This window comes from Salmo salar, chromosome 13 (assembly GCF_965601325.2).
Source record: "Salmo salar chromosome 13, fSalSal1, whole genome shotgun sequence".
In the NCBI taxonomy this organism is placed as follows: domain Eukaryota; kingdom Metazoa; phylum Chordata; class Actinopteri; order Salmoniformes; family Salmonidae; genus Salmo; species Salmo salar.
This window is the reverse complement of record NC_138303.1, coordinates 70,602,673-70,626,211: the sequence shown is the minus strand read 5'-3', so window position 1 is coordinate 70,626,211 and position 23,539 is coordinate 70,602,673. Positions and strand designations below refer to the sequence as shown.

Below are 23,539 nucleotides of genomic sequence, written 5' to 3'. Positions count from 1 at the left end.
GATAACTGGCTGCAAAGTTTCGAACTCTCATTGGTTTGAATTTAACATGAATTGGGGTATTTAGAGTACTATATACAGTATGTAGAGAACATTGAACAGAACAAGGCTAAGTCAATAACTCAGTAGGTGACAAAAATGCAGATAGAACCTTATAGTACCAAGCTCTCAATATCATAAACCACAACATTTGTGTAAACAAACGTCAGCTTTTTTCTCATAGACAAATACCTGCACATCTACAACAGACTGCTGTTTTTGACAGCAAAGACAGCAAATGTAATTACTTAGTGCATTTTACCTAACCTCTAATAACGTGAGAGCAGCCCAAAGGATCCACTTTAACAGGGGTGATGAAGCAGTGGCCCATTCCACTGCCATAAACACAGCCCCATTAATAACATTATTAGAGTGGAAGGGATGTGGCAATTGCTACACAAACCCACTGTTACGTTCACTCAGCATGTTCTGCACAAACAGCTTAGCTTCCATGATCCCCCAGAGGTAGTAACAGGCAAGCAATTATAATAAAGGCCAGAAATAAATCTATCGCCCATGTAAGGATTTAACATCGCATCAATGTTGAGGGTACTAGTTAGTTTTCACCCTTGGGGTTTCTGGTGGCATCTCTAAGGGGCAAACAGGGATTGGAGTGACATTCACAAGCTTGCGTCTCTGAGAAATGTTTGCCTTTCAAGGTGATGCTGTCGATCACTACTTCACCGGTTCCCTGATTTTTCATGTTTCCATAGCAATTTGATATATCAAAATATAATCCCAATTAAATGATTTTACCCATTTAAAAAAAAATCTTAACGTAAATGTAGAACTCAGTTAGCGATGTGTGTTATGAGAATGAAAGGATATAGAGTCATTTTTTTGTTTACAATGTGACGTTTGAGTGATGCGCTTGCATTTTCACATAAAAAAAACCTGTAGCAGAGTAGCTATGCGCTGATGTCAGGACTTTGACAGTGAGTGAGTGATGAACATGAAAACACACAAGACTGATGACACGCCCCGTAGCACTCACTTCTGTCGTCATGAAGTGCTTTGAGAGGCTGGTTAAGGATCATATCACCTCTGCCTTACCTGACACCCTAGACCCACTTCCATTTGCTTACCGCCCCAATAGATCCACAGACGATGCAATCGCCATCGCAGTGCACACTGCCCTATCCCATCTGGACAAGAGCAATACCTATGTAAGAATGCTGTTCATTGACTATAGCTCAGCCTTCAACACCATAGTACCCTCCAAGCTCATCATTAAGCTCGGGTCCCGCCCTGTGCAACTGAGTCCTGGACTTCCTGACGGGATGCCCCCAGTTGGTGAAGGTAGGAAACAACACCTCCACTTCGCTGATCCTCAACACATGGGCCCCACAAGGGTGCATGCTCAGCCCCCTCCTGTACTCCCTGTTCACCCATGACTGCGTGACCACTCACGCCTCCAACTCAATCATCAAGTTTGCAGATGACACAACAGTAGTAGGCCTGAATACCAACAATGACGAGACAGCCTACAGGGAGGAAGTGAGGGCCCTGGCGGAGTGGTACCAGGAAAATAACCTCTCCCTCAACAAAACTAAGGAGCTGATCGTGGACTTCATGAAACAGCAGAGGGAGCACGGCCCTATCCACATCGACGGGACCCGCAGTGGAGAAGATGGAAAGCTTCAAGTTCCTCGTTATACACATCACTGACAATCTGAAATGGTCCACCCACACAGACAGTGTGGTGAAGAAGGCGCAACAGCTCCTCTTCAACCTCACGAGGCTCAAGAAATTTGACTTGGCCCCTAAGACTCTCAAACTTTTACAGGATGCACAACTGAGATCATCCTGTCAAGCTGCATACGGCAACTGCACCGCCCTCAACCGCAGGGCTCTCCAGAGGATGGTGTGGTCAGCCCAACACATCACCAGAGGCACGCTGCCTGCCCTCCAGGACGCGCTTTCCCAAAAGCATCTTAAGGCTAAGTTCATCGTTAGAACCTTTGTAGGAGCATCGTTAAATCTCTGAGCTGTTTCCCAAAACCATCGTTATTAATGTTGCACTTGAAAAAAATCGTAATCTAACGCCTGCCTCAAACCACTCATAGAACAGCTAAGTGCCTTGTTAGATGCTTTTTTGCTTTCCCATGTCACTTTATACACAGAAGATCTCTGCTAAACATAGAATCACATGGTTTATCCGTCTCTGTGACCGCCGATGCCGATCATTTCTGAACGAAGTTGACTACAAATACAAAGTGTCCACTGTCTTTGCAATTGATACAATCAAGTGACGCATACAAAAAATGCTTAAAATGAAAACCGAGATGACTGCATTGAAATAAGCAGTAGGCTATAGGCATATTGTCACAAGTGTATAGAGAAGTAGGCAGGAGGCAGTCGCAGGTTTAGAACTACGAAATGTATTAAAGCACTATATATATATATATATATATAAAAGCGGGACGAAACCCAAAGTGCAAAATAATGAAGTACTCAGGAAATAGTAGGAGAGATTCCTCTCAGGAAATCAAGTAACATTTACAATGACCGACAAAGACCAATGACAGAGGGAGTATACAGTGGGGCAAAAAAGTATTTAGTCAGCCACCAATTGTGCAAGTTCTCCCACTTAAAAAGATGAGAGAGGCCTGTAATTTTCATCATAGGTACACGTCAACTATGACAGACAAAATGAGAGAAAAAAAATTCCAGAAAATCACATTGTAGGATTTTTTATGAATATATTTGCAAATTATGGTGGAAAATAAGTATTTGGTCACCTACAAACAAGCAAGATTTCTGGCTCTCACAGACCTGTAACTTCTTCTTTAAGAGGCTCCTCTGTCCTCCACTCGTTACCCGTATTAATGGCACCTGTTTGAACTTGTTATCAGTATAAAAGACACAACCTCAAACAGTCACACTCCAAACTCCACTATGGCTAAGACCAAAGAGCTGTCAAAGGACACCAGAAACAAAATTGTAGACCTGCACCAGGCTGGGAAGACTGAATCTGCAATAGGTAAGCAGCTTGGTTTGAAGAAATCAACTGTGGGAGCAATTATTAGGAAGTGGAAGACATACAAGACCACTGATAATCTCCCTCGATCTGGGGCTCCACGCAAGATCTCACCCCGTGGGGTCAAAATGATCACAAGAACGGTGAGCAAAAATCACAGAAGCACACGGGGGGACCTAGTGAATGACCTGCAGAGAGCTGGGACCAAAGTAACAAAGCCTACCATCAGTAACACACTACGTCGCCAGGGACTCAAATCCTGCAGTGCCAGACGTGTCCCCCTGCTTAAGCCAGTACATGTCCAGGCCCGTCGGAAGTTTGCTAGAGAGCATTTGGATGATCCAGAAGAGGATTGGGAGAATGTCATATGGTCAGATGAAACCAAAATATAATTTTTTGGTAAAAACTCAACTCGTCGTGTTTGGAGGACAAAGAATGCTGAGTTGCATCCAAAGAACACCATACCTACTGTGAAGCATGGGGGTGGAAACATCATGCTTTGGGGCTGTTTTTCTGCAAAGGGACCAGGACGACTGATCCGTGTAAAGGAACGAATGAATGGGGCCATGTATCGTGACGCGGGTTCAGCCTCTTCGCTGCTCGAATATACTCTAGGTTCTAGTGGTCCATCCAAACAAGGAATGGGTGTTGAGCAACCTCCAGCCAGTGCTGCCATGATTTCAGCACCTCCTTGACGGCCAGCAACTCACGATTCCCCAAGTCGTAATTGTGCTCCACGGGAGACATCTTCCGTGAGTAGAGGGTGCATGGATGGAGTTTAGGCGGCAACCCAGTGTGTTGGGAGAGAACAGCCCTACTCCAACCTCGAAGGCATCCACCTACACGATGAAGGGCAGAGACGGGTCAGGATGAGACAGAATAGGTGCATTCGTAAAACATTCCTTAAGGGCACGGAAGGCTTCGATGGCCTCCTCAGTCCAGCACAGCTGTCTAGGACCTCCTTTCAGAGAGGGGCCACCACTGTGCTGAAAACCCTAATTAAGCACCTGAAATTGTAGTCAAAACCTAGGAAGCACTGCACTGACTTTATGTTGGCGGGAACAGGCCACGACCGTACTGAACTGACCCTCTGCTCTTCCATCTCCATTCCCGTGGTGGATATTCGATAGCCCAGGAAGGAGACCGCCTGCTGGAAGAAAAGGCACTTCTCCGCTTTGGCGTACAGGTGATGCCCTATCAGCCTCTCCAAAATGGACCTGACATGAGAGACATATTGTTTGTGTGTAGTTAAGTACACCAAGATGTTGTCTATGTACACCACTACACAGCGACCCAACATGTCACTAAACACCTCGTTAATGACTGAAACAATGGCAGTCCCGAGGTGTTCCAGACACGAGTCGTGGTGTAGGAGCTTTGCTCCTATAGAGGGGTGGTCGGGATGTCCTGCTGCTTCCTGTTCTCTTGGGTTGGTCATGCTATTACAAGTGTAGAGAGGAGTAGGCAGGAGGTTTAGAACTACTGAATGTATTAAAGCACTATGTAAACTCAGCAAGAAAAGAAACGTCTTCTAACTGTCAACTGCGTTTATTTTCAGCAAACTTAACATGTGTAAATATTTGTATGAAAATAACAACAAGATTCAACAACTGAGACATAAACTGAACAAGTTCCACAGACATGTGACTAACAGAAATGTAATAATGTGTCCCTGAACAAAGGGGGGGTCAAAATCAAAAGTAACAGTCAGTATCTGGTGTGGCCACCAGCTGCATTAAGTACCGCAGTGCATCTCCTCCCAATGTTAGAGGAAGTATATATACAGTGATAGAGTGAGGATTGGAACCAGGTGTGTGTAATGATGACGAGACAAGTCCAGGGTTGATGAGTGAAGGGCGTTTGCAAGCAGCAGGTTCGGCAGCAGCTAGAAGGCCAGCGACGCCGAACTGGACAGGAGGGGGAGTCAAAGCGAAGGCTGGTGTGACACCTATTTCAATCATATTGAAATACATTTCATTTTCAATCAATTCAGTTCTATTTTGCTACCTGTAGGTTACTGTCTGTAATTCGTCTCAATATATTTTCATGATGTGGAGACTAACATGTGCGCAATGATGTGCCAAATCTGAGATTTAGTTAATTTTTATTGGGTAAGCATTAGAATAAGACGCCTCAATATTTCCAGCCATAGGTGGTAATATCTCTCTAGGATCTGATCCGTCATCAGTATTGTGAAATCATTTGAATGCAAAGGTAAGATTTGAATGGAGAAAGCTGATCCGACAGCATTGCTCCCTTTCCTTTGATCCTGTCAGTATTGACACATGCTCCAACAACGCACTTAGCGACCGTTCTCTCTGCATGGTGTATTTGGAAACACACATTATATCTTCGGCTATAGTAGGAAAGATCATTAAAGCACTCGTGAGCCTAAGTTCCATCGCTATTGGGAAACCGAGCCCTGGACATTTACAGCATTCGGTGTCAAATTAAGGCCAAGAAGATCATTAAGGACCTCAGTCACCGAGCCACAGACTGATCACTTGACTACTGTCCGACACACGGGGACAGTACAGGTGCATCAGAGCCAAGACCGAGAGACTAACCGTCTACCAGTTGAAGCACACTCACTCACATAAAACGCACACACAAGCTATCACACACACAACTCATACTCACAAACACACGCACATACACACTCACACGCACGCACAGCCAATGCTACTGTCCCATGTTATAAAGACATTAAACCACTGGACACTTCCTATTTCACACTGTGTATTTAAATTCTGTATTCTCGCCATAGTTGATTGTAATACTTCTACTACTGTACACTGCATTTTAGTTACACGTTTTATACACACCACATATTTATTTATATACTGGATTCTTGACATAGCTCACTCTAATATATCTACTACTGTACATAATATTCTTAGTATATCTTGTGTAAATTCATCTGGTGAACATACAGTGCATTCGGAAAGTATTCAGACCCCTTCACTTTTCCCACATTTTGTTACGTTACAGCCTTATTCTAAAATGGATTACATCGTTCTTTTCCCCTCATCAATCTACACACAATACCACATAATGACAAAGCATAAAAAAAGATGATGCTCGATCGGGTTCAAGTCCGGACACTGGCTGGGCCACTCAAGGACATTTAGAAACTTGTCACAAAGCCACTCCTGTGTTGTCTTGGCTGTGTGCTTAGGGTCGTTGTCCTGTTGGAAAGTGAACCGTCGCCCCAGTCTGAGGTCCTGAGCGCTCTGGAGCAGGTTCTCATAGAGAATCTCTCTGTACTTTGCTTTTCTTTCCCTTGATCCTGACTACTCTCCCAGTCCCTGCTGCTGAAAAACATCCCCACAGCATGATGCTTCCACCACCATGCTTCACCATAGGGATGGTGCCAGATTTCCTCCAGACATGACGGTTGGCATTCAGGCCAAAGAGTTCAATCTGGTATCTGAATGCATAGATTGCATTTGGATTACTGTTACAGTGCTATTTGGGTTGTTAATTTAATTCATTCTGAAGTGTCTTGATTTCTTTATATTTTTTTTAAGAATTATTATTATTTGTGTACTTGATTGAGATTTTACTGCATCGTTAGGAGCTAGTAACATAAGCATTTTGCTGCACCCACTATAACATCTGCCAAACGGTGTATGCAACCAATAAACTGTTCAAACATCAAACAAAAATAATTTTCTGCATTTTCAATTTCTGCATTTCCATACATTTCTGCATTTCATTCACTCATTTTATATAATTTCCACACTGTACCACATTTGTTGTCTTTGTATCCCTCTATTTTGTGAAAAAGTCACTTTTCAGTTATCAGAATAATTACTCTCCTTTATGACCATGCATTTTAAATGGATTCAATGGCAGTTCTTATTGTGCCCATTTCTAGGGTGCTTTAGGCATCAGTAATGCCTTGCAGGCAAGGTTCACCCAAAGCTCTTGGTAGCAAATTAGCATTTTAACTGTTTGCAGTCTATTACTGCTGGTAAGAACGAATGATTGACATAATTTTGATATTACATTTACCCCTATGATGTGTATGAGCACACAGGTGTGATCAATTTACAGTGGTCCCTGCAGCGAACACTCAAACTGGTATGATTAGAATACTTCATAGAACGACTAGTTAGGATTGATGCAACAGTTAGGGTTTGAGATGGCCATACAGTTTTTTTAACAGAAACATTTTGCAGAAACACAGTCTTTATGTCCTCAATGTGAGCAGTTTATTTTTGGATGCAATGTTCAGACTTTCAAAGAAGTAGCAACACTATAACAATTCTCACCCAAATTGGAAAATGCAGGCTACATTAGTCCTATCGCTGACTGAGAAACGGTGAGCTAACATAAGCGGACATATTTAGCTAACTCTCGGCTGACAGAAACCATAATATGAATTAGCTAATAGCAATTATTATTTACAATTCACATCACAGGCTCACCAGTGTTCAAAATAATTGAGTAAAACACCTACTAAAAGTTGAAAGTAATCCGACGGTTGGTAGAGTTTGTGCACGGCGCCATGTTTGTTTTTCCACGTCAACCAAAGATAAAAAGAGGTGACAAGATGAGTTGGGTCTGTTTGCAATATGCATGTTGAAGGGGGTGTGTCATCTACCATAATTCACTTCCCATCATTCACTTCTGGAAGTTTACTCGAAAGACAAGTGAACCATCCCTTCACCTCATTTTGTTATAACTTGTTTGGTCTGTCAGATGTTTAAGCGACACCCAGAATGCTTTGTTTAATGTCAACAAAATGGCTCCACACACAGCTGGCAATTAGCTTAGCATTAGCTCATCATAATCAGTACAACCTTCACAAAATGATTTTACACACATCATATGTGTCCATTACAATCTATGCAAGAATCAGAATCCATGATTTGTCACCAGCACTTGAAAATGTGAATAAAACCGTAAATAAATAAATTATTACTGCACAAACAATTTTCTGATAATGATTTATTGATACAAATGGCGAGTGCTGGCAGTCACTCACTTAACCTCTGGAACTCACATTCAGTGTTGTTGTGTGTGTACTGTATGTAGCTAGTGGTCTAAGCTGTAGCATTAGCAATGTCTTTCAAAAGGAGACAACTCACAAATGTGGACATTTTGGAGATTTTTGTAAATTCTAACAATGAGTCTGAGTATGACAGTGAGGAATCAGATTCTGACAGTGACAGTTAGGTGCTGCCCCATCCTTGTGGCCAAGAATCTGAGGACCCCTTGCCCGCCAAGAATCTGAGTCCCAGGGCCCTCTGAAGATGCTGGTGTTGATGACGGCCGACCAACACTGGGTGAAGTACAGGTCTGCGGTATCTGGAAGTCCGTCAGCCATTTCACCCCTCCTGGTCCTGCTGTTGGCTTTGAGTCCCAGTCTGGAGGGCAAAGCCCCTTGCCATCTCCCTCTGAGGCAGAGTGCTTCAAGTTGTTTCTGATAGAGGAGCTGGTGGGAGACAGTGGAGGAGACCAATCGCTATGCCTTGGAGATACAGGAGAAGAGAGAGCCAGGAGTGAGGGGGAAGCTCACTAAATGGATGACAACCACAATTAGTGAAATGTAAACCTTCCTGGTGACAGTCCTTCTCATGGGAATAGTGAAGATGAACTGTCTAAGGGAATAATGGAGCACGGATCCTATGTTTGCAACTCCCTTATTTGCTACTCTCTTTTCCCAAGACTGCTTCCTAGTTATGTTGCGATGCCTACATTTCGTCAACAATGCTACTGCCAACCTAAATGACCCGTTACACAAAATAAGAAATGTTCTTACAAGCCTGACATCGACATTTTGTTGTACATTTTTGCTATACAAGGACCTATGCTTTGATGAGTCCCTGATTTTATGGAAGGGTAGGCTGGCGTTCCGTCAATATATTCCCTAAAAAAAAACACAGGTTTGGGGTCAAGTTCTTTGTCATGTGCGACATGAAGTCAGGATTTGTCCAGGACATTATAGTCTACACAAGGTCCACCACTAACATCAACATTATGAGGGGCTTGGGTTGTCCAGGTCTGTGGTGATGACCATGCTGGCTCTTCAGCTTGGGAAGGGCCACGCTTGTATGTGGACAATTGGTACAGAGATCCCACACTCTTCCAGCATCTGCTCTCCAACAACATAGGGTCCTGTAGCACAGTCCGGTTGAACAGGAAGGGGATGCCGGCATTCGTAAGCAGTAAGATGCAGAGGGGGGAGGTGGAGTTCAAGGAGAACAATCAACAGCTGGCAGTAAAGTGGCATGACAATCGAGAAAGGGAATGCCTTCAACTGAAATGTGTCTTCCACATTTAACCCAACACCTCTGAATCAGAGAGGTGAGGTGGGCTGCCTTAATCGACATCCACGTCTTCGGCGCCCGGGGTACAGTGGGTTAACTGCCTTGTTCAGGGGCAGAACGACAGATTTCTACATTGTCAGCTCTGGGATTCGATCCAGCAACATTTCGGTTACTGGCCCAACAGAAGTCCATTCACTCCACTGTCCATACAGCAAATATGTCGGCCACAGGGAAGGTGAACCACCTGACGGGAGAGAGAAAGACCAAACCAGACTTTGCACTTGACTATAACCTCAAAATGGTGGCAGTGGGTAAGGCGGACATGATAAACAGATTTGTGGAATGGCATAAGATATTTCTCCATCTGATTGACACTGCTGTCCTCAATGGCCACATGGTTCATTGCCAGCTAACAGGTGAGATGATTACTGAATACGTTTTGTTTGTAAATTGACATACAGTTCACATTCTGTACAAGTCACATACAGTTCAATTATGTAATTATATTGACAATATCTCACCCACCTACCCACTCACTCATCATCATCTCCACTCCCTCATCATCCCCACTCCCTCCCCCTTTCCCCCAGGTGATTACCTACCAAAAGTACAGAGAGAACATCATGAGAGAGCTACTGGAGGAGCACCACACCACTCGGCATCCATCCGCTGGGGGCCGTCCTGCTGCAAACAATACCCTCAGAAGTCCCTCAAACTGCTGCTCAAGACAGTCGCACAAGGAGGCACTGAAAAGTCTGCATGTCCGATACCAGGAGAAGGAAGCAGAGAAGACTGACAAAGTACATGTGTTTAGCTTGTGACAACCTCCTGTGTGTTGCGCAATGCTTTGGGGAGTACCATACTCTGAAGCACTATTGAGCAGATCTGCAGAAATTACTGACCAACTGACTTGACAGGTGACCTGCCATGATATTATGCCTTTAGGGGTGGGGGCTGGGAATGCAGGTGTTGTTCAATCATTACATTAATATTGAAATGTGGGTTATGCATATTAATAAGTGGTTAGTGTTTTATTGCAGTGTTTTGGTTTTTGTTTCTGCTGTTTAACCACTACCAATACTTCAATAAAATAGACAACCATTACATATAGGCCTATGTCTTTTCTTGCTGTTTTGTGTGTGTTCAAACAGTATGTTGCTAGCATACAAAAGCTGGCAATGAAAGATGTTCAGTTCCAGTTATGATGCTGGCAAATAATGTTCAATACTTTTTGTGTGTGTGATTTCTGAAAGTACAGAATACAGAGGGATTATTAGTAATTAGAATAAAATATCAGGATATAGCAAGAAAACAATATTACAATGAAGTAACATAATAACACTGCTATAAAAATAATAAGTTGCATTGATGAAATCACAATTATGAATGATATAAGAAACAGTAACTGAAGAGCTCCACAAAGGCTTCACAAGGGGGCAGGGCAGAGCAGAGCTATGCAGACAGGCCAAATGAATACACAGGCCATGGTCATGATAATGCCAGGGCAGCTTCAAAGGATACAACACAAGCTAATATTTCTCTAATGCCATTAGCATTGTTTTACATAATTAATAGACAAATGTAGTTAGCTACATAAGCACAATTGAGTATAACACCATGAAGGTAATGAAATTCGTACCTTGCATGTCTGCGGCTATAAAGGGATACAAACAGAATACATTATGCTCCATACATACAGTGCATTCGAAAAGTATTCAGACCCCTTCCCCTTTCTATTTTGTTACGTTACAACCTTATTCTAATATTGATTAAATATTTATTTTTCATCGATCTACACACAATACCCCGTAATGACAAAGTGAAATCAGATTTTTAGAAATGTTTGCACATTTATAAAAAAACAAAAACAGAAATACCTTCTTTCTATAAGTATTCAGACCCTTTGCTATGAGACTCGAAATTGAGCTCAGGTGCATGCTGTTTGCATTGATCATCCTTGAGATGTTTCTACAACTTGATTGGAGTCCACCTGTGGTAAATTCAATTGATTGGACGTAATTTGGAAAGGCACACACCTGTCGATATAAGGTCCCACAGTTGACAGTCCATGTCAGAGCAAAAACCAAGCCATGAGGTCGAAGGAATTGCCCGTAAAGCTCAGAGACAGGATTTTGTCGAGGCACAGATCTGGGGAAAGGTACCAAAAAATGTATGCAGCATTGAAAGTCCCCAAGAACACAGTTGCCTCCATCATTCTTAAATGGAAGGAGTTTGGAACCACCAAGACTTTTCCTAGAGCTGTCCGACCAGCCAAACTGAGCAATCGGTGGAGAAGGGCCTTGGTCAGGGAGGTGACCAAGAACGTGATGGTCACTGACAGAGCTCCAGAGTTCCTCTGTGGAGATGAGAGAACCTCCCAGAAGGACAACCATCTCTGCAGCACTCCACCAATCAGGCCTTTATACATTTGCTAAAAAAAAAAATCTAAAACATGTTTTTGCTTTGTCATTAGGGGGTATTGTGTGTAGATTGATGAGGAATTTAAAAAAAAATCTATATTAGAATAAATCTGTACCATAAGAAAATGTGTAAAAAGTCAAGGGGTCTGAATATTTTCCGAATGCACTGTACATACTGTGTACTACAGTAGAAACTACATAACATAATATGCAGAAACTATTATGATAACGCAATAAGGCACTTAACTCTGGACATGTATGCGTTCCTATCAAAGTATCATTAGTAAGGAAAACAACAATGAAGGCAATGCAGGCACCAGACAGAAAATGCAACGGGGAAAAGTTTGTGCATTTTTCTGTTCTGACTGGAGATGTGCAAATGTCTGCAAACCTGACCTGGGAAATCAAAGGTGGAGTGCTTGGGCTCTCATCGAAGAGAGAAATTTATCTGGGTAATCTAGCTAGTCCTCGCCTTACATGAGCATAGCATGCATTCAAATGTAAATTTTTGCCACAGTGAAATGGGCTACTTCTATGTGAATTAATGAGGAGGCAGAACACACCTCATTTAAAACTATTGTTTGAAAATAACACTGTGATGAAAAATTATTTGAAATTGACAAGTTAAAACATAGCTTAAAGATAATTAACAGGCAACGTGCCTTGGTATATTTGGAACACTTAACAAACCAAACATTGAAATACCATTATGTAAGGTAAAATAAAAATCTAAACCGGTCCGTGTATCAATACTGGTATATAGTCAAATATGGTTTACCACCAAGCGTTAGGTATAAGGAACACGAGGGGAGACAGAGAGCTGGTTTCAAGTGCAGGGCGCAGCAGGTGTTTATTGCAAAGGACCACAGGAGGAGGCAGGTAGCTGGGTCCAGGGGCAGGCAGAAAGTCATACACAGGGGGTTCAAAAGGGCAACAGTACAGGCAGGGAAAAGGCTAGCAAACGTAGTCCGGGAGATCAGGCAATGGGTAGATAATAGAAAATTCGATAGGCTAAAGTACAGGCAGGGAATAGGCAAAAGGCGTCATTAGTGAGGAAGGCAAAAACTATCATACACGGGAGGAGTAAATCAGGGGAAAAACAGGGCTCTGAAAGACGTGTGTCACAAAACAAACAATACCTCACAGTGATGGGGTGCAAAGAACTGAACTAAATAGTGTGTGATAATGCCATACAAGTGTGTGAACAGGTGATTAGAATTCAGGTGATTGGGATCTGGAGAGTGAGCTGCATTCAGGGGATCTACGTGTTCGAGGGTGTGAGTTGGAAGCAGACGTTAAACTAGGTACTTTGATGTCCAAACTTGTCTATTATTGGTTTAGAATTGGTCCGGTCCATACCAACTAAATTTGGTCTTGTTTGTGGTGGAGCTCATTAAAATAATGTAGAATAATTTGTAGAATAATACCCAAACATGCAAAGGAGGATATTACATGTTCCTACATTTGTGTAGCTATTTATAATACATCACCATGAAGAGAATGACATTGATATCCATAATTATACATTTCTGTGTATTACATATCAGGGACCCATGATGAAATTCCATTACCGCAATTATTGCCATAATATATACCACCTCCCAGAAGGGCGCATGGGGAGTGGGAGGGCAAAGGGGCAGGTGGGAGGGCACATGTAGACCCCTATCTGTGCACGTGTCTGCATATACAGTGCCTTCAGAAAGTATTCAAACCCCTTGACTTTTTCCACATTTTGTTGTGTTACAGCCTGAATTGAACATTTATTAAATTGAGATTTTGTGTCACTGATCTACACACAATACCCCATAATTTCAGTGGAACTTTGTTTGTAGATTTGTTTTTTAAATTAATAAAAAATTCAAAGCTGAAAGGTCTTGAATCAATAACTATTCAACCCCTTTGTTATGGCAAGCCTAAATAAGTTCAGGAGTAAAAATGTCCTTAACAAATCTCATAATAAATTGCATGGACTCATTCTGTGTTAAATTATAGTGGTTAACATGCTTTTTGAATGACTAACCGATCTCTGTACCCCAGACCATACCTGTAATCAATCGAGAAGTGAATTTCAAGCACAGATTCAACCACAAAGACCAGGGAGGTTTTTCAATGCCTCGCAAAGAAGGGCACCGATTGGTACAGTAGATGTGTAAAAATAAAAAAAGCAAATGCTGAATATCCCTTCGAGCATGGTGAAGTTATTAACTACTATTACTTTGGATTGTGTATAAATACACCCAGTCGCTACAAAGATAGAGGTGTCCTTCCTAACTCAGTTGCTGGAGAGGAAGGAAACTGCTCAGGGATTTCAGCGTGAGGCCAATGGTGATTTGAAAACAATTACAGAGTATAATGGTTGTGATATTAGTTTTTTGGGGGGATAAAAATAAACGGAATACAGCTATAAGCGTAAGCCATACCTTTGTGATTCAATCAAATCAATCAATCAAATGTATTTATAAAGCCCTTTTTACATCAGCCGATGTCACAAAGTGCCATACAGAAACCCAGCCTAAAACCCCAAACAGCAAGCAATGCAGATGTGGAAGCATGGTGGCTAGGAAAATCTCCCTAAAAAGGCAGGAATCTAGGAAGAAACCTAGAGAGGAACCAGGCTCTGAGTGGTGGCCAGTCCTCTTCTGGTTGTGCCAGGTTGAGATTATAACAGTACATGGCCACGATGTTCAAAAGTTCATGGATGACCAGCAGGGTCAAATAATAATAATTCCATTTGACTTTCATGCAACATCATTATTTGGACTGGAGCCTAGAACACAGGCATGCTACTGTATGAGTTCCAGTCCCTGGAGCAGAGCTGCCTTTGAATTGAAGAGCTTGGAAGTTTAAAGGCAGGTGTCACCCTATTCCCTCCCACCAACCAGCAGGATATCGGCCTAGTTTTTCCTCCCGTCAATGCTCAAGCAGCCCCAAGCCCAAGTGTTTTATGATGCTTCCCAGACTCAAATATTTGGAGATGATACTGCTCTATGACTCTGGGTGCTTCCCTGAATTGAAAATGAGTACATACTTAGTTTATGAGTACATATGAGTACATACTTATATGTTGGTGAGACCCTAGAAGTTGTCTCTGATGTTTTTGGGGACTAGGTGTACAGGTAGTAAGGTTGGAAAATCTTTAGTAATCCGTTTGACATTTTTGCTGCATTTTGTATTGGTTATAAATGAACATCAACTATAGATTTGGAGAACATAGCTTTAACAATGCCTTTGACGTGTGGGCAGATGTCAATGGATGAGAATTTCCAAAAGTACATTGTCATGATTTCTAAGGTAAAAGATTACATTAATGTCAGATACAAATTATATAGTAATTAAATCAAAATGTGGATTTTGAGTCTATTATAGGTTGCACATCCGCTGTAAAAAGTAGTCAAAGGTTGCAGAGACATACAAACACACGCATGCACGCACATAAAAAAACATACACACACATTTTGCTCTGCTGGGTTTTCTGAGGAAACAATGTGGCCATGTATTTCATACTCCTCTATTTCTTAGTGTAAAGTATTTGACCTCTTCAGAATTTCCTCTGCTGTTTGGCTCTTTAGAGCATCCTGCTATAAAACCTGAGATTTCTGAATCGTCGCTGCCAAACTTGAGAATCCAGCTACGTTTTGCTTCCAAAATTATTTTACACTACAGTTTCTACCTATAGTTTTGTCCTACTTACGAGCCCATTCCCAACAGTGCAGAGTTAAAAAGTGAGACAAATATTTGCTAAATGAAAAAGAAAATAGAAAAATAATAATAACACTATATACAAGGAGAACCAGTACTGAGTCAATGTGCAGGGGTACAAGGTAGTTGAGGTAATTGAAGTAATACAGTATGTACAATCAGGATATACTTGTATAATAAACAGAGTAGCAGCAGCGTATGTGAAGTGTGAAAGTGTGTCTATGTGTAAGTGTGTGTGTGGCATCAATATGCATGCATGTGGGTTTGTGTGTGTGTTGTGTGGGAGAGTCAGTTAAGATAAATAAATAAATAATAAAGGGGGTCAATGTAAATTTTCCGGGTAGCAATTTGATAAAATGTTCAGCAGTCTTATGGCTTTGTCGTAGAAGCTGTTCAGGTGCCTTTTGGTCACAGATTTGGCGCTTGCCGTGTGGTAGCAGAGAGAACAGTATATGAATTGGGTGGCAAAAGTCTTTGACAATTTCTAGCTAATGATACATTACAGTTGAAGTCGGAAGTTTACATACACCTTTCATCAGACCAGAGAACATTTCTCCAAAAAGTACGATCTTTGTCACCATGAGCAGTTGCAAACCGTAGTCTTGCTTTTTTATGGCGGTTTTGGAGCAGTGGCTTCTTCCTTGCTGAGCTGCCTTTCAGGTTATGTCGACATAGGACTTGTTTTACTGTGGATATAGATACGTTTGTACCGGTTTCCTCCAGCATCTTCACAAGGTCCTTTGCCGTTGTTCTGGGATTGATTTGCACTTTTCGCACCAAAGTACCCTCATCTCTAGGAAACAGAACACATCTCCTTCCTGAGCGGTATGACGGTTGCGTGGTCCCATGGTGTTTATACTTGCGTACTATTGTTTGTACAGAGGAACGTGGTACCTTCAGGCGTTTGGAAATTGCTCCCAAGGATGAACCAGACTTGTGGAGGTCTACATTTTCTTTCTGAGGTCTTGGCTGATTTCTTTGGATTTTCCCATGATGTCAAGCAAAGAGGCACTGAGTTTGAAGGTAGGCCTTGAAATACATCCACAGGTACACCTCCAATTGACTCAAATTATGTCAAGTAGCCTAACAGAAGCTTCTAAAGCCATGACATCATTTTCTGGAATTTTCCAAGCTGTTTAAAGGCACAGTCAACTTAGTATATGTAAACTTCTGACCACTGGAATTGTGATACAGTGAATTAGAAGTGAAATAATCTGTCTGTAAACAATTGTTGGAAAAATTACTTTTGTCATGCACAAAGTAGATGTCCTAACCGACTTGCCAAAAATATAGTTTGTTTAACAAGAAATGTGTGGAGTGGTTAAAAAACGAGTTTTGATGACTCCAACCTAAGTGCATGTAAACTTCCCACTTCAACTGTATGTAACTTTTTCCATTTGGAGCATACATATAAGAACAGAAAATTGAAAAGCTCCATCGTGAAATAAACACTCTAAAGAGATCTTCCAACATCCACAGACCTTGATTATCAGCTCCCTCCCTCGCTGTGCTGACATGAACAGAGTGACGCATTTCCTGGGGTCTTGATTTCTGACTACCATCAGGGCACTGCAACTGAGCATGTTTTAATCTCTGGCAACCGCCATTATCAAGCTAGATGACTTTGGTAGAGGTTTGAGCAGGACTTATTTAGTCATTGGCTCCAGCCCGCACCTGCAGGTTTTCATACCGCACCTGCCCACACCCGCTGGGCGCTACTGAAAGAACTGGTCCCAAACCCAACCGCAGTCCTGTAATGTTATTTTATGCGTATGTGACTCAGCCTACTTGTCCCAGCAATTTTGGGACAAGTAAGCCTACTCTATTTAATTGAGACCATACGCACACCTGATCCCGCACGTATGGCTACTAAACTTGAAGCAGCAATAATGATGAAAGCGGACACTTGCACTTTCTCTTGAGCTACGTTTTGTATATAGGATATAGCCTATCTTTTATGAGGATGATTTGCAGGCAGAGACCTAAATACAGTGCCTTCAGAAGGTTTTCATACCCCTTGACTTAATCCACATTTTGTTGTGTTACAGCCTACATTCAAAATGGATTCATTTGATTTTTGTCTCTCCCATCTACACACAATACCCAATAATGCCAAAGTGAAAACGTATTTGTAGATTTTTTTTCAAATGTATTGAAATTGAAATACTGAAATCCATTTACATAACTATTCACACCCTAGAGCCAATACACATTAGAATCACCTTTGGGTAAGTCTTTAAAAGCTTTGCACACCTGGATTGCACAATATTTTCCCAAGACTTCAAGCTCTGTTAAATTGGTTTTGATAATTGCTAGACAATCAAGACTTGAATCTTGTCATAGATTTTCAAGCAGATTTAAGTCAAAAGTGTAACTCGGCGACTCGGGAACATTCACTGCCTCTTGGTTAGCAACTCTAGTGTAGATTTGGCCTTGTGATTTAGGTTATTGCCTGCTGAAAGATGAATTCATCTCCCAGTGTCTGGTGGAAAGCACACTGAACCAGGTTTTTTTCTCTAAGATTTTGCCTGTGCTTAGATCCATTCCATTTATTTTTTTATCCTGAAAACTCCCCAGTCCTTAACGATTAGAGGGATACCCATAACATGATGCAGTCACCACTATACTTGGAAATATGGACAGTGGTACTCAGTAATGTGTTGTATTGGATTTTCCCCAAACATAACACTTTCTATTCAGGACAAAAAGTGAATTGATTTGCCACATTCTTTGCAGTATTGCTTTAGTGCCTTGTTTTGGAATATTTTTATTCTGTACAGGCGTCCTTCTTTTCATTAGGTTAGTATTGTGGAGTAACTACCATATTGATGATGCATCCTCGGTTTTTTTCCTATCACAGCTATTAACTGTTTTAAAGTCACCAATGGCCTCATGGTAAAATCCCTGAGGGGTTTCCTTCCTCTCCGAAAACTGAGTATCTTTATAGTGACTGGGTGTATTGTTACACCATCCAAAGTGTAAATAATAACTTCACCATGCTCAATGGGATATTCATTGTCATATTTAATTGAATTGGAAAGATAAATGCTATGTGTTTCTCCGCCCATGCATAGGCATCCTACACTATTTAATTGAGGCCACACATACAGTATACTAGGCGCACTTGATCTCTCATGACCAACTAGGAGAGGAGAGGTAGGCTACCTAACTTGAAGCAGCGAATCTTGAGTGTGTGTGAATAATGCGACAAAGTTGTGCTTTTAATACAATAGGTACGCCTAGGCTAACTCACACAAAGCATAAAGACAACCGTTTCCAAATAATCTGCGGGATGACAAAATATATTTTCAGCCCAATGTTGTCTGTCTTACTACCCGCTCCCAACCGCAGCATGAAAAATACTGACACAATGATCTCAACCCTCTAGACTATGGTCAACTGTTCCTTCACAGACTCTCCAGCCCATTCATCTCAACAGGAGACTTGGAGGGCCGAGATGTGTAGACTCTGCTCCCTGCTTTTCATCAGCCAGTTAGTCGGGTCAGGTCTCCTCGCTCTGAAGTCACACTGAGGGAAACTAGACTGCCAAAGGTTAAGACCCGCTGAGGGAGTTGCAGTGCAGTTTAGCATGTCCCTTCGCTTTACAACAAAATGTCAGATTCCTTGGTTGAGGTGTTATACCTGTTTTGAAAGCACTGGACTGCTGTTGCGACTGTTGACCGGCTAAGGTTAATAGAGGGTTGGAGATGGTTTATAATGTACATATGGCATTATTGATGTGATAAGAACCAGTGATGGCTGATTAAGGTATCTGTAACTAAAATCAGGCTCTGATATGTACATGTTGTGTTGACCACCTTCAGATGCTTACTTTGCAAACGGCTGAGTTCAACAAAACGGATATTTCCAGCTAGTGAAATCAAAAGTATATTTCATAGGGCACCAAATTCTTAAGTGAAATTGGCCTTACTTAAAGAAGAACTACCCTGAACTAAAATATAAACGCAACATGCAACAATTTCAAATACTTTACTGAGTTACAGTTCATGTAAGGAAATCAGTCAATTTAAATACATTCATTAGGCATTAATCTATGGATTTGACATGACTGGGAATACAGATATACATCTGTTTGTCACAGATACCTTAAAAAAAGGTAGGGGCATGGATCAGAAAACCAGTCAGTAGCTTGCCTCATGCAGCGCGACACATCTCCTTTACATAGAGTTGATCAGACTGTTGATTGTTGCCTATGGAATGTTGTCCCACTCCTCTTCAATGGCTGTGTGAAGTTTCTGGATATTGGCGGGAACTGGAAAACGCTGTTGTACACGTCGATCCAGAGCATCACAGACATGCTCAATGGGTGACATGTCTGGTCAGTATACCGGCCATGGAAGAACTGGGACATTTTCAGCTTCCAGGAATTGTGTACAGATCCTTGTGACATGGGACCGTGCATTATCATGATCAAACATCAGGTGATGGCGGTGGGTGAATGGCAAGACAATGGGTCTCAGGATCTCGTCATGTCATTCAAATTGCCATCGAGAAAATGCAACTGTGATAGTTGTCTGTAGTTTATGCCTGCCCATACCATAATCCCACCGCCACCATGGGGCACTCTGTTCACAATAATGACATCAGAGATCAACTCACCAACACGACGACATACATGCTGTCTGCCATCTGCGGTACAGTTGAAATCAGGATTCATCCGTGAAGAGCACACTTGTCCAGCGTGCCAGTGGCCATCGAAGATGAGCATTTACCCACTGAAGATGGTTACGACGCCGAACTGCAGTCAGGGCAAGACACTGGTGAGAACGACAAGCACGCAGATGAGCTTCCCTGATACAGTTTCTGACAGTTTTATCAGAAATTCTTCAGTTGTGCAAACCCACAGTTTCATTAGCTGTCTGGTGGCTGGTCTTGGACAATCCCGCAGATGAAAAAGCCAGATGAGGAGGTCCTGGGCTGGCGTGGTTACACTTGGTCTGCGGTTGTGAGGCCAGTTAGACGTACTGCCAAATTCTCTAAAACAATGTTGGAGGTGGCTTATGGTAGAGAACTGCACATTAATTATCTGGCAACAGCTCTGGTGGACATTCCTGTAGTCAGCATGCCAATTTAACACTCCCTCAAAACTTGAGACATCTGTGGCATTGTGTTGTGTGACATAAATGCACATTTTAGAGTGACCTTTTTTTTGTCCCCAGCACAAGGTGCACCTGTTTAGTGATCATGCTGTTTAATCAGCTTCTTGATATAACACACCTGTCAGGTGGATGGATTATATTGGCAAAGGAGTAATTCTCACTAACAGCGATGATTTGTGCACAAATGTTTTGAGAAATAAGCTTTTTGTTTATCTTTTATTTCAACTCATGAAACATGGGACCAACACTTACATGTTGCATTTATATTTTTGCTCAGTATACTTTCAGTAATTTACTTTTATTTTCTTCATTGATTTGTAACGGAACGTCTCATCAAAATCAAATGAAATAAAATTGTATTGGTCACATACACATGGTTAGCAGATGTTATTGCAAGTGTAGCGAAATGCTTGTACTTCTAGATCCGACAGTGCAGCAATATCTAACAAGTAATATCTAACAATTCCTTAATAAATACCCAATACACACAAATCTAAGTAAAGGAATGGAATAAGAATATATAAATATATGAATGAACAATGGCAGAGCGGCATAGGCGAAGATGCAATAGATAGTATAGAATACAGTATATACATATGAGATGAGTAATGCAGGATATGTAAACATTATTAAAGTTGCATTATTAAAGTGACTAGTGTTCCATTCATTAAAGTGGCCAATGATTTCAAGTCTGTATGTAGGCAACAGCCTCTCTGTGCTAGTGATGGCTGTTTAACAGTCTGATGGCCTTGAGCTAGAAACTGTTTTTCAGTCTCTCGGTCCTAGCTTTGATGCACCTGTACTGACCTCGCCTTCTGGATGGTAGCGGGGTGAACAGGCAGTGGTTTTGGTGGTTGTTGTCCTTGATTATCTTTTTGGCCTTCCTGTGACTCCGGGTGGTGTAGGGCAGGTAGTTTGCCCCCGGTGATGTGTCTGGAGAGCCCTGCGGTTGTGGGCAGTGCAGTTGCCATACCTGGCGGTGATACAGCCCGACAGGATGCTCTCAATTGTGCATCTGTAAAAGTTTGTGAGGGTTTTAGGTGACAAGCCAAATCTGTAAGGATTGGAGAAAGCTATTATGTGGCATTTAAAAGTAGGTTAGGAACTGTCCCCTAAATGAGCCAGAAATGAACATTAGAAACGCATAATAATTAGAGCATTAGATCCAAAGGTCAATGAGATGTAGGAGAGCAAACCACTCACCCCATGGTCCCCAGTCACTGGTTACCTACCTATCTGCCTTTCCTATCCACTATAATAACCATTATTAGCTACACTGGATGTGACAATTGCAACATGTAAGTCCAGGTTCAAGTTTGAGTTTTATTACACCCACATAGCAGTCAATGCAAACTGAAATCCAACATTCAAATGGCATATGCCTATCTAAAGTATATATTTATACATTGATATATGATACAGTGTCTCATGAGAATGTGCAATGTTCTACATGGTAATGACCATAAATTAGTTGTAAGCTTACCTCATGGTTTTGATGGTTTGAATTGTGATGGCTGAGATGAGGTCAACATTTTTCTAACAAAAGTACTGTACATATATTCTTACTAAATGTATAATTGAATGATTGAATTAAATTATAATTGAAAGTACTTTTTTCTCCACTTTCCTTAGTACCTGCAAAGATCACAAACATATCGACGGACATCACAGTGAACGAGGGCAGCAACATTACTCTAATGTGTCTTGCCATTGGACGACCAGAACCCAACATCATATGGAAGCATCGCTCGGCAAAAGGTAAGACAGGGCCTCAACCAATACTAACTCTGCAAACCTTTGAGGTGGGTCGTTCTTGAATTGCAGTGGCATTTGGGCATGTCATTTTTTATCAAATTAACAGAATTTTTCTATTCTAAATCAACTGATATGGCAGCTTAATGACTTTCAATAATTTTTAAGCAGTAGGCTAGGAGTAGTAACATCAATGATGGTTACACCAATGACACATTTTAAGTAATTGAGGATGTCCTTATATGGAGGCCACAGATGCTCAAATCTAAGGTAATTGAAATTTTATAAATTAACCCTGGGCCAGTGTGTATATGGTTCCACACTTTTTAGTGTTAAAGAGGAATTGACACAGATTTAGCACCATCAAATGTAATGAAATTTTGTGACGAGGTCATATGCACATGTTCATGTTTTCATTATTCATAGAATGTTTGGAAATTAAGTAGTCGGTGTTTGTGAAAATTCTATAGTAAAGAATGAGCAAGTGGCCATGCGTTTGGGCAATTAATAGACACTGCAGTAAATAAAAGCAAATAAAACGTGTCCGTCTTGTCCAGGTCGGACTCTACACAGACCCGGTGCTCCATTACCAATCACAACTAGAGTAGACCTGTTATGCAAAAACACCATGCCATATAGCCTATGCCATTCACATTGATGTTGCACTACTGGACTGTGCTCACAGGCAGCAGAACAATGCAACTTGGTTTAGATAATTATTTAGAAAGCACTAGCCAAAGTCACAAAAGAAACCTGAATGGTTTTCTTCAAATATATAAATACCACGTCTTACTTTTGGGGACTTTAAATTGAATCCAACAACCAAGAAGTAGGCTATTTATCCATCAATTGCCTATGCACAACAACAACAACAACAACATTAGCCTGAGCCAGATTAGCTCAAATCTAGCAAAGGGGACGGTAGCTAAACCCTCAAATTTTTCAGCGTGCAGTTGCCAGTCTAAATTGCACTAGGAATACAATGACGAATAGTTCCCTGCTCGGCCTGCAGCAGCCTGCCCCAATCCCATAATAACCAACGTTTTAACAAGTGATGTGATTTATAGCTGGCCTGCCTGCTCATTTCATCGATGCCAAACACATTTGGACAACTATGAGATATGCTAACAGTCGTTCAAGTTTGAGTAGATGAGTAGCTATTTTATTAGTGAATGAGTCACATTTCTTGGTAGCTAACCAAATGACTGCAATCCCAGTAGCTGTAGCCACCGAAGCTGGAAAAAGTTTTGCAGA

The 23,539-nt window shown here is 41.6% G+C and overlaps 1 protein-coding gene across 2 annotated transcripts in view; it reads left to right on the top strand.

Annotated features, from left to right (window-relative positions):
* Positions 1–23,539, top strand: part of LOC106567659 (opioid-binding protein/cell adhesion molecule) — a 469,819-nt gene that overhangs the window by 357,229 nt on the left and 89,051 nt on the right. For both annotated transcript variants that reach the window (XM_045693500.2, XM_045693499.2), the window contains one exon: positions 22,166–22,291. In XM_045693500.2, coding sequence (XP_045549456.1) covers positions 22,166–22,291 — 126 coding nt within the window. The remainder of the gene's footprint in view (positions 1–22,165; positions 22,292–23,539) is intronic.